The sequence below is a fragment of the Talpa occidentalis genome, unplaced genomic scaffold, assembly GCF_014898055.3.
Source record: "Talpa occidentalis isolate TD23 unplaced genomic scaffold, MPIMG_talOcc4v2.1 talOcc4.17, whole genome shotgun sequence".
Lineage (NCBI taxonomy): Eukaryota > Metazoa > Chordata > Mammalia > Eulipotyphla > Talpidae > Talpa > Talpa occidentalis.
The window spans coordinates 12340205-12355083 of NW_023601754.1; the positions used below are offsets into that span (position 1 = coordinate 12340205).

General features: G+C 50.1%; 1 protein-coding gene and 1 long non-coding RNA gene across 2 annotated transcripts; one reads left to right on the plus strand and one right to left on the minus strand.

Annotated features, from left to right (window-relative positions):
- The first annotated feature begins 1619 nt into the window (after positions 1 to 1619).
- LOC129146062 (uncharacterized) lies at positions 1620 to 5098 on the plus strand. The gene is made up of 3 exons (XR_008552425.1): positions 1620 to 1794; positions 4133 to 4218; positions 4330 to 5098. It is a non-coding gene; the product is annotated as an uncharacterized LOC129146062 (long non-coding RNA).
- LOC119249080 (chymotrypsinogen B-like) lies at positions 2265 to 14024 on the minus strand. Its single transcript, XM_037516153.2, has 9 exons — positions 13987 to 14024; positions 11884 to 12053; positions 11036 to 11123; positions 4548 to 4651; positions 4348 to 4427; positions 4184 to 4262; positions 3805 to 3985; positions 2879 to 3009; positions 2265 to 2474 (listed from the first exon to the last, which is right to left on the minus strand). The coding sequence occupies exons 3-9, from the start codon at positions 11076 to 11078 to the stop codon at positions 2313 to 2315; spliced, it is 780 nt and encodes a 259-aa protein (XP_037372050.1). The 5' UTR covers positions 11079 to 11123; positions 11884 to 12053; positions 13987 to 14024; the 3' UTR covers positions 2265 to 2312.
- Between the last annotated feature and the right edge of the window lie 855 nt (positions 14025 to 14879).

A 14879-nucleotide genomic window follows, 5' to 3' on the forward strand; every position in this document is an offset into this window, starting at 1 on the left:
AGCCTCTGCAGTGCCGGTTCAATCCCGCTGGCTGGCAAGAATCCCACATGGCGCAGCAGACCTCTCCTGTCGCACCTGCTGCTCCCCTCAGCAGTGTATTTCTGTGATCTGCCTATTCTGTTCCCCACTGTTCCTCTCACCCTCCTGCACCTCTGGTCTGAACTCCGCTCTTGTAGAAAAATAAATAAATCTTTAAAAAAAAAAAAGTATTATAAAGGGGAAAAAAAGAAGTATTACAAAAAAGACATGACCTTTCCTGAGACATGCAGAGAGGAGCTTCAGGCTCCCATGGGCCACAGAGACAGGGACACGAGGACGGGTCTGACCTCAGACACACAAGGGCCTGAGCCAGCGAGACGCAGGAGGGAGCAGGGGAGACAGACATGTCAGGGAAATGAGAAGAAACAGTATTCAAATCAAGAGATCAATAAAAATTTTAATGATGAGAATGTTAGTATAAACCTCAGCTCTCACACACAATCAGGGGCAAAGCCACACATAACTGGTGTCTTCTCAGTCCATCATTCCCTGTGTCCTTGTAATGAGGAGTCTTGATGTGGAATTGGAAATATGTCCACGCGCCCCATAGACAGTTAGGAAAAACACCCTTCATCTAGACTAAACGTGGAAATATCACTGTGAACTCAGGAGATCTTTATCGTGAAAATTATTTACCATTAAACACACTTGCTCTACCCCTACACAGCGCACACCCCTCAAGGCTCTGGGCTCGAGGGACACATCTCTTCCCATTCAAGACATCAGGGGTTTGGAGAAACAGCTGATTTGGGGTCTGGGGCAAGGAAGCTTAGAACCCATGTGGCCACACAACTGTCCCAGAGCCAACTAGACAGCGCCCCTGGTCACGGGGGGATTTCAGCTTCATTTGGAATATTAATTTCCACGCTAGGGGAATGAAACATTTGTCTCTGCCGTTTTAAACTTCTGCATTTCCTTCATTTTCCCTCTAGGATTAAGAACATTGTTTTTAATTTCAAGGAAAAGAATGCCCTGAGAAAACAGCACTGGATTGTTGACCACCAGGTGATGGCAGCAGCACGCTGCTGGCCTGAGTCTCCCCCAAAACCTGCAAACAGTTGTGTCACAAATGCTGACTCTGCTCATTTCCCGTCCCCTTCCTCATTCCCTTGTAACTCTGCCTGAAAACAGGAGCTGGTCTTTCAGACACGAGTGTGACGCTCAATTTGTTGGCAGATTAAACTACTGTTTTCTCCTCGAACTCTGTTCCATTTTATTGACTAAGGCTACCCAAGACGGCATTCAGTACCAACCATGAACTGAAAGAAATGCTTTTGAGCCATGTGTTTATAATGGTTATAAATACAGAATCAAATCTGATAGAGCGCACCTGAGGGATGAAAGGAAACAGGCTCATTATTTTAAGAATCCATAAGAAAGTGTGTGAACAGAAGTGAGATGCCCCCTGCATGCTCCACACTGCACCAGGGTCACTGCGCGGCACATCTCCGTGAAGAGCTGTCTGGTAATAAAAGGGAAGGAGACATTGAGTGAGTCATCACATTTACAAGCCCAATGAGAATGACGGTCCAGCCCTCAGGCATCAAGGTCTGTGATGTCACAGGGAGAGAAAGCAGCCCTGACCCCTCCATGCAGGAGCCCAGCCCCCTGCAGCCTGGCTGTGGGACTGACATGAGCATGACCAAGTCTCTACATCCAGCTGCCAAATCACACATAAACGATGGACACAGGAGGACTTGAAAGGGAGGGATGCCAGCCTTATGCCCTAGAGAAAAGATTGTCCAGCCACTCAGAGTGAGTTTTTCCAGGACCTGGGTAGAGACAGGGAGGGTGGGATCTGCATAGATGGACTGTGGTGGGGTATGCAGGGGGCTCGAGGCAGAGAAAGGTGCCTGAGCATGTGGAGAGGGACAAGCCTGCCTGGGTGCCCTCTTGGTCCCAGGGCCCACCCTGCTGCATGGAGGACAGCATGACCTTGCCTGGAGCACTCCTGCCTTCCACAAAGATCCTTGGGCCAAGCCAGTTGCCAAAGGCTCAGAAACCAGGCTGAGAAATGAGGCTACAGTAAGTGGTCCTAGACTCCACCCCAGGGGCCTCCTGAGCAGGGAGGACCAGACCCAAAGGCCTCAGCTCCCTGAGAAACAGGGGCTGCTGGGGCTCTGCAGCCTGGAAAGGGAGGGACACACCGCCCCCAGGTGGGTGACAGGGACACTGCAGCCACCTCCCCCAGGTCACAGACACAGGAGCAGTCAGGGCTTCTGTACAGAGGTTTTTATTTGGGATAAGGGGCACCAGAATGAGAAGTGAAGGGCTCAGTTGTGAGCCAGGATCTCCTCAATCCAGGGCACGAATGTACTGACACGGGTGGCCACTACAGGTTTTCCAATGGGGTAGGTTTTACTACCGAAGGCCATGACGCCCACCAGGGTCCAGACTCCACTCTTCTTGCAGGCCAGGGATCCGCCAGAGTCGCCCTGTGGGAGGAGAGGGCCGTGTCCGTAAGACTGACAGCAGTAGCCGAACCCTGGTGGCCCCAGCCAGACCCTGTCATGTGGACCAGGTGAACCCTGTACTCCGGCAGCAGAAACACCATCTAATGGCAGCCCAGCTCTGCCTCTGGCTATGGAGTCGGGGGAGGTGGAGCTGGAGTAATAGTCTGTAAAAAAAGATGTAAATATCTAGCCCAGGAGGTGGTTGTGAGAGTAACTCCCCGCAGACAGCACCCCCATGGCTGGTGGAGCAAGTCCTCTGCTGGGCGTGTAAGTGCTGGTCCTGGTTCCCAGGACACAAAGCAAGGAAAGGGGTAACGAGATCTGGGGCAAGGAGTATTCTTCCAGCCTGACTGGGGAACAATCAGTGAGATTTGAGCAACACATACTTCGTGGAAGCAGGAACCTTGGAGCCCAGCGCAGATCACAGAATTCTTGATTCCGGGCCAGTACCTCCTACATGTGGCCATGGACAGGAGCGGCATGGAGGCTTGCTGCAGCTTGGCAGGTTTCTTGTTGCCTGTAGACAGAGGCCCAAGGTAGGTCTAGGTGCTCATCCTCCTAGCCCATTCAGGTAGATGGGGCCAAATCCCCAGGGCAACCATCCCAGGTCTCCCCCTCTCCTGAATATAGGAGCAGAGCCCAAGACCAGACCCCTGCACCATACAGACCACAGAAACCTCAAAGTCCTGATTCCATTCCAGGATGTTCTGGCTTTGCCCCAAGCACAGCCTGGTGTGGCTTTGCCTGCCCAGTCGGGTGTGTCCTGGGCCCTGCCAGCCCAGGAGGAGTGGACACAGAGTCAGCATCTTTCTCTCCAGAGAAGGGGCTGAAATCCTTCTGACCAGACACCCCACTCTGGGGTTTATAGGGCTCTCCACCTCTGCTGTCCCTTCCTGGCGGCTGCTGTCCGATGGAAGGACGAGCCAGGTAGCCTTGGCCCTGGGCAGGAGACTCAGGACATCAGGCAGAGCCAGCTCCGGGGAGGGGCACCGGGCTGGACTCTGAGGGCCCAGAACTGCTTTGGCTGCCCGACCCCCAGGCAATTCTGGCAGCTGCAAGCCCACTTATGCCAGGAAGGAGGGTACCAGGAAGGGCCTACAAGCTAGGACACAGCTGTGTCTTCAGAAACTCACAGCCCAAGGGATCATGGACCTTGAGTCCATGCACGTTTGCTAGGTTTTCATTAAGAGGGAGTAGTCAAGAAGCTGACGCATTGATGACAAAACCACTAAGCAGAGTCATACAAACTTCTTGTGTTCTAACAGCCCAACACCAGACTCAACTCCTGAGTGGCAAGGCCATGGTCACTCACAATTGGGCTTGGTGTCCCCCCAGCCCATAATAGTGCACAAGGTCCCAGGAAGGAACCGGTCATCAGCACTGGGCAGGAGAACCGGGGACACCATCTGGTGGAAGCGAGCAGCTCTCTCCAGCTTCAGCAGGGCGATGTCATTGTAGACGGTGTACAAGTTGAACTTGGGGTGATTAAAAATCTGTGGGTGAGGACCAGGAGGAAGAGATGAGATAAATGAATTCTGGGTGGCCCATTCAGGTACCAATGATGGGGGTGGGCAGGAGAAGCACTGAGGCCCATCTGCTACTCCTGTCTCCGTATCTAAGGGCCATTTTCTCTCCTCCAGCCTCTTCATTCTCACCTGCCTCCAGGGTTAGTTTTTCTGGGTCTGAAATACCTGCGCAATCTTCAGGATCTGGTGATTGTTTCCAGGTGAGTTTAGATCAGACTGGCCAACAACAACCCAGTCAGATGTCCTAGGGGGAGCAGGCAGGTAAGGGTTGAGGAGGAGACCACCCCCCATGTTCCCTCCCTTGTCCCTAGGAACATCCTGGGCCTCACGTGACATTGCAGTGGGCGGCGGTGATCACCCATTTCTCGCTGATGAGTGAGCCCCCACAGAAAAGGATTCCAGGGGGAGTCTGTGGAAGAAGAGACTGTCAACCCTGGCAGGACACCAGAAACAACTATCTGGGTAGCAGCCACCTCACTGTGAGGCTTGTAACCCAGTGTGACCCAAATCAGGTGCAGACTCCCCTCACCTCCAGAGACACATGCCAGGGCCAGGAACCAGGTGCAGCGTCCTCCCCATTGATGATCCTGGGTTTAATGATCAGCTCCAGTTCACTGGCAGGGGCCCCAGAGCCTGGGGACACAGCAGGAGGGTGAGAGGGTGAGGTCTAGTCAGTCTGCAGAACCCTGGTTGCACCTTCAGCCAGCACAGTGCTATGTCCACACTCTCCCCTCCTGGCACCCCTGCATCCAGACTGGAGGACACACACCCCTGCCTGCTGGCCCAGTCACCCTCCCAGGGATGCAGAGGGACAGGCAGCTCCATCCGGGTCTCCCAGCCCAGAGGTGCAGAAACAGGCTGAGGAATCAGGGTACTTGTACCCTTGCTTCTCTGCTGGAGACCTCAGCTCCCTCTGACTCTCCCAGACTCATTTCCCCACAAAATGGGGAACAATCATTGTTGCCCTCACATTCAAACTTATAAAAATGATGTTGCGTTTATGGGGTATGCAACTGAAACAGAGAACCACAGGTCACTGGAAATTCCCTTCTGACAGTTTCCTGGTGGGATGTGACTGTACCCATTTACACCGCTGGATTCTCTACCTGGAATTTCAGGAACGCGTCATTGCATAATATTGAAGTTTCTTAATTATTTAAAAAGATAGGACTTTAACACCCACCATGGAAAGACACATCAAGGAAGGAAAAAACAGAGGACGAGATTGTCCAGAACAAGGAGGACACTCAGGGCCCTTGATATGTGCAGACATGTTTGCTGGGTCAGGACACAGGATCCTCAGCAGCTCCCAGGGGTGTGAGAACTTGGCCACAGGAAGAAAGTGGGGCAGGCCCAGCCCTTCCCACCAGTCATGGCACCTCCAAAGTATCCCAGGCCTTGCTCCAGGCAGCCCCTGCCCCTAGCCCTAGGGACAGGGACATGGCCCGGCCGCTCCCTCAAGCTGGTGTCTCCAAACATGTCCTCATCTTTTCTTATCAGAACAGAAAAACCACCAGCAGTAGCTGTGAGGGGCTCACCCTGCAGAGGCTTCATAGTAATGGAGTGAGGGGCCTGGTCCCCTGTGCAGGGAGGAGCCTGAAATCTCACAGGCTTGGGGCCAGCAGGAAATACAGGGAGGAGCTTCCCCCACTGAGCCCTGGTTCTGGTTATAAACAGGGAGTGAGTGTGTGAAGCTGCACAGAAGTGACAGGCAGGGGCTCAGCAGAGGCCCCTTCCCAGGTGAGGCGGGGAGCAGGGACCTGCTGAGCCCAGTGTGGGTGTCAAAAAAAACAAAAACAAAAACAACAACTTACAGAAAACCTGGAATGCTAATAGTTGCTAAATCCTGAGCACAGTTACATGATATGATACTAGGTTTTTTTTTTCTTTTCTTTATTTTTTGTTTGTTTTCAGAAACCAAAATCTTAGCTGTCTGCCATTAGATAAATTCCCTGAGAGAAGTAATTGTGATGGTCACCTGGGACCCAAATCTGAGCCACTTTCTGGGCTCCTGCCTCTGAGCCCTACAAGCTTCTGCCCCACACCTGGCACAGCTGTGAGGGCTCAGAAAGCCCACAAGGGACGCTTTCCTCCTGCAAAGTCAGGTTACTGTCTGCGTGAAGCCATGGGACAGGAGAGGGGGTTCAAAGCCCCCCTTGAGCTGGCATTGCACTATGTTTTCATTAAGAGGTGGTTGTACAGACCCAGACACATGTGGGACACTGCTCAAGTTGGGGCAATCCCAGAAAGCACAGCCATCTGTGTCCTTCCGACTATTCTGAGTCCTGAGTGGCAAGGCCATGGTCACTCACCATGTATGTGGGTTTTCCCCCACATAAATGAGCGAAATGCCTCATCTCGTACAGAACCCCTCATTTCTCCACAAGGGGCCTGATGTGGACCCTCTGGCATCTTTTAGGCCTTCCCCTGAATTCTCCTCCCAGGCCCCACTAATGCCTCAGACTTTAGCACTCACCATAGGAGGCCCCGATGAGGATGAAGCAGGAGAGAAGCCAGAGCAAGGCCATGGTGCTGCAGTCAGGGAGGTATGGGGCTTCCTGCTCTGGGGCCCCATTTATATATCACGGAGTCCTATGTCCCACCCAGGCCCTTTGGGCCTTCCCTGACCTGAGGACTACACTCCAGTTGGTCAAAGCTGTCCTGGACTGGATCTAGCTCGGGTCACCCCAGCACCAGGGAAAAGGGCAACTGCCTGGCTCACTGACATCCATCAGCCTCGACAATTCCTGGGGGAAGCACCCAGCTGAGGGCCCCGGAGGCCCTGGGTCCATCATGGGGGTGGCAGGTGCACATCAAAGACTCATCTACAGGGAGCCTCACTCAGGTGTTCTGGGGCACCCACAGCTCAGCACCCAGGACTCAGCATCATGCACATCCAGAGCCGAGGACTTCACGGTGCTTCGCTCCCTGCTCAGGGCAACCCCCTAAGGCAAGTGAAACACACGAGGCTCAGCTCCCTTAGGAATGGGCCTCGGAACCAGCCCAGACTCAGCTCCTGAGCACACGAGGCAGGACAGTGTCTCCATGGGTGAACCTAACTCTTCCTCTCTTGAGAATTCACAAAATCATCAATTTATAATAATCAATTTATAAACTTTTGGTTTCTTTTCATGTGAATTTTTAAAAAATTATTTTTATTTATTTATGCATACAAGAACTGGTGTGTAGGTCAGAGGTGCAGGAGGTGAGATGATTCACCAGAGACAGGGTGGGGAGCAGAACAGACAGATCTACTATAATCCACTGCTGAGGGGAGCAGCGGGAGAGACAGGAGAGGTCTGCTGCAGCATGTGGGTCAGCTCCCCGGCCGGGGATTGAATTCATGCCGCAATGGCGGCCGATAGCTTGATAGTGCTGAGACTTTATCCCTGCACCAACAGGGAGGCCCTCATGGGAAGTTTGGATTCCATACCATAAATGGCCCAGTGAGGACACAGAAAGCTCAGGGCTGATGTCAGGAACACGGAGGCGAGCACAGGAAGACCAGGAGGAGGGTGAGCCCGGGAGGCACCTGCCCAGGTGGGGCCACAGGACCTCAGCCTGTCCAGACCCCCTGTGTGTCTGCTTGTGCCTTCACAATGCATTACTGCAGCCAGGAAGACTGGATAGAAGCATTGAATATTTTATTTCTCTATTTTCTGTATTTGTATATTTTGCTGCTTTGATGCCTGCCTTAGAGCTTGGCTGAGGTATTTAATTTTTTCTGTTTTTCAGGATTAAGGCTGGAATCACACTTGGACTAGCTGAAAACTCTTTGTCTAACTACCATGGAGACTTACATGCAGTTAATAGCTGGGGCCACATAATGGGCTGAGAATCCCGGAGACCTCCTGCATCAGGACAAGAAGGGCGCTGGTACTAATGATGGAAACTTAAAGTAGAAAAATTTAAGATAGAAGGACTCACAATGACTCCCACAGTAGAGGTAGGGATGATTAATGTATCTTACACGAAACCTAGCTATGGAAGTTTCCAGAGGCAGGGTCAGAAAAGTTTATCAGCCAGAGGTGGGGACAGAGAGGATAATAATCTTAGTGCACCAACACAACTCGACCCCAAGATGATAATTTCTGCAGTTCCATCAAAGAACATTAAAAGAGAATACCCCTTGCCCTGGCAAAACTCGGTTCTTGCTTTTAAAGACTGCCTTCCTGCTTGTATGCGGGTGATTCTTTCCTTTCCTCAATAAAGTTGCCATGTGCTGATGAAGGGAAATGTCTGCTCAATTCTTTCTCAGAGAGACCCAAGTACCCCACACACCAAACCTCATGATCTGAACCCCAACACCAGGATCTTAACTTCCATCTTATATTGGAAACCTCCTTGATAGAAAAGCATCCTGCAGCAAAACCTTGCTAAGGGTGCACCAGTCTAACTTAAAATGCATAGGTCATTCTTTCCCACCAAGCAGTCACTTTCTAAGAAGTAACTGAGTAACTACTTCATTTCTAAGTAGTTTTGACTGACTCATACACTCAAGGAAATAACCTTTAAATTTTAATTTCTAAGAGTTGCCCCTTGGCTTTAAGAAGGGGGGGGGCAGAAATTTTGCATTAGTGTCCTAACCCTGCATTTTCTTCATTACTTTCCTAAAGACATTTTGAATGGGTGGAAAGTTTCACCAGAATCATAATTTTAAAACAAATAATCTAATTCTTCAATTATTCCCAGCCTCAAAAACTCTTATGTATGGGATTATTGCTTCCTATGCCTGTAATTAATTAGGAATTCTAGTCCAAAGAAAAACTCAAGCTACTAGGGTGACACAAATCTCTTATATAACTAAGGTTTTGCTAAATTTAATAATGAGAATTTGTTGAATATGAAGAATCATATTTTCTAAATTATTAAGGATACTGGTTTACTTTCGGTTCTTATAGTAAGGTGCCGTGAGCAAGAAGCCTCATTTTTGGTCAATTTGTTTACACTGCATATGTTATATTTTTACATGCTCATTCCCTCCCAGAAGTGACCCCTAGTGGAATTACCAACTCCCAGAGTCTGATCTTAGAACCAGGGACTATATAAATACGTGCCTCCTTCAGGGCATGCAGAGGGCAATTGTTAAGCCATTCAGTTATGACAAACTGAGGGAAGTTTTTCAGGATCCAATAAAAATCCTGCACTGATTCAGGCTACACTTGCTGAGGCCAGGAGAAAATATGCTAATCTAGACCCTAAGACTGCAGAGGGTCAAACCATCCTAGCCATTCACTTTACTAGCCAGTTTTGCCCTGACATCAGGTGCAAGCTCCAGAAACTGGATCATGGGGCTCAGGCCCTTCCTCGACACTTTTGGACATGCCCTTCAAAGTCTACAGTAACAGGAAGGAGACCAGCCTGTCTGGAAGAAAAGGGAAGGAGAAAGGCAAGCAAAGGGCCCAATGTATGGTGGCTGCCATTGCCAGCTCCCTGTCAACTCAGACTCACCTAAGACCCCATGTAATACCAGGGCGTTAGGAATCTCAACCTCTTAAAGGGCCCCCAGCTTGCTTCCATGACCAGCAACCAGGACACGCTCCTATTAGTTCATATTTAAGCTGACAGGTAACAACTTTCCATGACAATTTTCAGATACGAGCTGGTCTTCAGTATCTGAAGAGGCCATTGCCAGGGTTGTGACTTCTACACCATCACACAGGACACTGGAGCAGGGACTGTCCCACTCTCCAAGATGGAGAATGGGCAGCCCAAACCATGGGCCTCCTGAGAAGGCAAGGAGGCCATCAGCTGCCTCTGATAATGGCCCTATGAAGAACCCAGTGTGGAAGGAGAAATTATTTATTTTATTTTTTCTAAAGATTTAATTATTTATTCATTCAAGCACTGGGTATAGTCAGAAGCGCGAGAGGGTGAGAGAATTCACCAGAGCCAGATTGGGGAACAGAACAGGCAGACGGATGAAGTACACTGCTGAGGGGAGCAGCGGGCGTCAGGAGAGGTCTGTGGGACCCTCGCACGGCAGCCGGGGATCGAACCGGCACTGCAGAGGCTGTGGGCAGCTTCGCAACCCAGCGTTCAACCGCTGCGCCATCAGGGGAGGCCCAGCAGAAATTTTTTAAAGGGGCCCAAAGGAGAGACAATTCCTCTAATGTATCTCAATGGGTGAGCCTCCAGTGATCCTAGAAGTGTCAGACAACAATGAGCTTCTTGGTGGATACAGGGCCACTTACTCTGCCTTACTCCAATTCTGTGGACTGACCAATTGGTTGACTGTCCTCACTGGAATTCATGGCCAGCCTAAGCCAGGACACCCTGCTCACTACAAGGCCACATGTTTCCACATTCATTTTCGGTCTTATCTTCCTGGTCTATCCCTCTGTTAGGACAGGACCAAACTCCAAGCCAGTCTCTGATTGCCAGTCTCCACAGCAACTATTGCCCCCTTAGGCACTGCTGTGGAAAACAGGAAGAGCACAGAAGCCCCCAGACTCACTGATTCTGCCAGTTTGGCTACCAGCACCTCCCTCCAGCTATCTGGGACACTCCAATCCCAGGCTGACCTATCTTTGCCACCCCCAATAGGGTGCAATTAAAGGATCCTCTTATCTTCCCTAGGAAGTTATAATGTCCCCTCAAGCCAAAAGAAAACCACAGTCTTTTATACAAAAATTTCTCCAGTCAGGTCTTTGAAGACTTGGCATTCCTAAGCTGGTTTCACTTCACCTCATTGACAGGCCATCACACTGCAGCTTTTGGTGGTGGAATATCACTCACCATGGGGTACCGTCATGGAGACCTAGGACAAACGATTACAGAACACCTAGATCCGGATGGTTGGGCAGCCCATTTTGGACAACCAGCACCACCAGTAGCTTGAATGCCAAGTATGCCCTTCAAAGACAGTAATTGAGAACAAAAACCCGCCAGCCTCAGTGATAGGGGCTAGGAAGAGGGTGAGCAGGGTACCTCGCCTAGCTTAGGAATCTGCACATACACACACTATTTGACCTGTGACCTGTTTGCTCTGAGCTAACTTTCCAGTCCAAGAGGTACCTGGGAGAGTGATGGAAGCCATTTCTGTCAGAGACGGAGCCATCCCAGGGATGAAGTGCTCTGCATCCAGGTGCCAGTGGAGGGGGAGCTGCCAGGGAGAGGGGCCACCAAAAAAAAACCCCAGAAGTTAACCGCCTGGAGTGAAGGCCCTTCACAGATAATTAACTGTCTTTGTTTAACTTACTGTAAAATAACCTGCTAGAGACCAGGTGTTAGATTTTCTTTGGAGCATGTGGCTAGCCATTTGAGTGTCTTGCTGATCCAACTAAAGCACATATTAAAGATTCATATCAGGTCTTTGTCTTTTGATTTCAACAATTGTGCCAAGTAGAAAGAATCCGGTATTTTCCAGCAACATCATGACTAGATGAGACTTGGGCCCTAAAACCCACTTCCCTTTCTTTAAAGAAATACTTTATTTTTTTTTAAGATTTATTTATTTATTCATACAAACACTGGGTACAGTCAGAAGCGCGGGAGGGTGAGAGAATTCACCAGAGCCAGAGTGGGGAGCAGAGCAGGCAAAGGGACCGAGGTACACTGCTGAGGGGAGCAGCGGGAGGCAGGGGGGGGTCTATGCGCCATGTGGGACCCTCCTCCGGTGGCCGGGGCGCAGCCGGGGATCGAACCGGTGCTGCAGGGGGCAGCTTCGCAACCCAGCGCTCAACCGCTGCACCACCGGGGAGGCCCCCTCCACCACATGTTTTAAAAGCAGGAAAAAGTAAGCCCAAGCTGATGAGAATATATATTATTGAGTAAATGAATATAATAAAGATTCCAGCAGAACTTGCAGCCCAGGTGCAATGAGCACGCCAATGCAGCCATAATTAACAAGTTTGCTTACTTACAGCTCTTTCCCTTTCAAGATTCACGGCCAGGGCCTCAGCGATCTCTCTGCAAGCTCAGGCAGCCGGCCAAGCTGGTCTGTCCCTCCAAGGCCATCCCTGAATGCCAGCATCTTTCCCCCTTTGCGTGGCCCCCCTTTTCTGGGGACTCTGCCACAAAATGGTTGTGCCTGCTGAAAAACGATGCGATCAAAGTAACAGATATGGAGACAGTTGTGTATCAAAGGAACCCTTGGTCTCTAAACCGGTGCTCCGACCTTACGGGGCTACCCAGGTCTGGGACCTCGCACATAATAAAGCTTTCCTGACCTCAGCATTCCTGAAGTACCTCTTGATCTTCCTCTGCCCGGGTAAAAGGCTAGAATTTCTACAACAAACCAACTGCTACCTGACACCCCCAAAAAGTAGAACCCCAGGCACCGTGCTGTCTCCGCCACCCCACACCCCTGACTGTGTGACCCCAGGCCTGCCCTATCCCCTCAGGACCTGTGAGAAATAAACTTGCCATGATGGGTCTTGCTGGTGGCGACTTAAATCCTCACAAGAGCCCCCAGGTTGGTCCAGCTGATGTCTATTTAGAGAGGTGTTGGGTTCAGAGAGCTGGGTCCTGCGGTTACCTCTAAGAATAGTTTCATCAGAGCTCCCCTTTCAGTGGCTCACAGGGAGTTTCCCTATGAGGCAGAGATGTTTAGGTCCACTCAAAAGGGCAGGGTTATTATAAAAGGGGGAGGGAAGTCAAGGACATTTTCCCAGACACAAGCGAGCAGAAAGAGCAGTCCCTGAATGGGACGGGTTTGTAGAAGAGAGGCCTGCGTGGTTACAGGTGGGCAGGAGAGCTGCTGCCATTGGCCAGCTCGGAAATTGCACTGATATAGTCTTCTTTGGAAGGGGCTCATCCCTTTGTGAGATTGTGAACTGCTGTTAAATTAATCATTTCTAGGTTTTGCACGTAAGGACTTTTCTGTATTTGGTTTGACTAGGTCAATTTGGAAGGACCAGTGATTCTTTTACAATGGCCCTCAACCCACATGTCCCCCCCTGGTCTGTGCCTCAGTCCCCACCTCAGGATACTCTACTTTCCTATAGCTAGTTTAACCAGGCTGTTTATCATTCTACCCCCACCTCCAGCTTCCCAAATTTGCTTCTCTTAACCATCACAGCTGCAGCTGGTTATGAAAGGGGCTGTGTTTTGCAACCATCCCAGGCCAGGTAGGGTCACCGTTGGTTCAGGCAACTTAAAAGAGAAACTTGGAGCCCTTGGCATCATCCCCACAGGCTTATTAACAGTATGCAGGGGAAACAGGCCAGCAGGCCGACTGCAGCTTGGTGCCTGCGAATTTCTATGTGCTTTTTCCTCTGGGCTTCCTCTTGAGACGTCGCTTGTCCTCTCATAGCCAGTCCATCATAGCCCTCCCTTCTCTGCCCTTATAGCCTCAGCCTGCATGCTCAGGTTGCCCACTTAGGCAGGCCCACACCATACTCCAGGTGTCCACCATCAGGCATGTGTGCCTCACTCCCATGCTCCCAAGCGCCTCTGCATTCAAGACTGCAGGTGATAGCCACAGAGGCCAATTGTGTAAAAGCCTGACCATCTTCATTTACCCTACAGGGTGTCTGTGGGAGACTCATGGGAGGCGCAGATGAAAGCCCAGCTAAGACAGACATGGGGCAAGAACACAGAAAAAGATGATATATTCATAAATTAAACTCTCCAAATAATTATGGATAAAGAGGAAATTAGAAGTGAAATTAGAAAAAGGTTGAAGTGAAGCACATGAAAATACCACCCCTAAAACTGGGAAGCTGCCAACTTGGGAAGGAATATAGAGGCAACAATAATTGCAAAACGTTAAAGTCCATGCCTAAGTTCATGCCTTAAAAAGCGAGATAAAGAGCAAAGAGAGACTAACAAGGACAGATGACCTATTAAAGATAGGAGCAAAAAGCCATGGGGTAAAAACCGTAACATATTTACTCCAAAATCATCCCAGATCTTGTGTACACAGGGGGCAGGAATGTGGGTTGGCAGCCAGCAGGTAAATACCCCCTGCCCACCTAAAACCTAAGGTAACACTCCCCTGCCTTCCAGCATGTTCCTTGTCCTACCTGACAGCTCTTTCCAGAGGTGGCTCAGAGACTCCTCGGCAGGTAGGGTCCTTGGCCTTGGGTGGCTGTCCAGGGATAGCACTGCCCCCTGATGGCCACAGTTGAGAGGACACTTTTCCTTAGTGGCCCTCAGGGTCCCTCCACCCAGGGGGAGGCCTGGCCTCCTCACCCTCAAGCAGGCAAGGAATTCTGACTCCAGCTCAGGGACTTTCAACGTGATCACCCACAGGAATCACCTGAGGTTAATGGAAACAGCCCTGACCTCATCTTCATTGCTCCTAATCGGTTCTTAAAGGGTTTTTGAATTCTGCTGGGTTTCCCCAGCTCCTGTGCTTTGAGGCCATAGAAGCCCCCCTTCCATCCAGGACATGAGAGGTATAGAAACTCCACGCAGGCAGGAACCTAGTGGACGGTGATAGAGGGTTACTGGGGCTTTGATGGTGGCATGGAAGGTGAGATTTATCTAAAGAGGGGTGACCCTATACCTCTGAAACATGTGCAGTGTAGGTAACCATTGCTCTCTCACTGCAATTAATTTTGCCAGAAAAAACAACAGAAGGTCTAAAGGAATAGAAAGACTTCCATTTCCACGGAGAGGAAGACTAAATATGGTTAAGCTATCAGGACAACCCAGAGTGATCTCCATCTCGAAAACAGCTCTGATCAAAGCTTGATAGTAAAAGCAACAAAACAAAAAGTCACACGGACACATCAACATTTACCATGTCTGAGTACCGCTAGGCATTGCAATGGGGGACTCATGCAAAAAACAAAAGGAAGAAAATATTTGCAAATTATTCTGATAACGGTTAAAATCCAGACTGTATAAGAACTTGAAAAATCAACAACAAAAAGAGAATGATAATATTTGAATATAGATCTTAAATATTTAT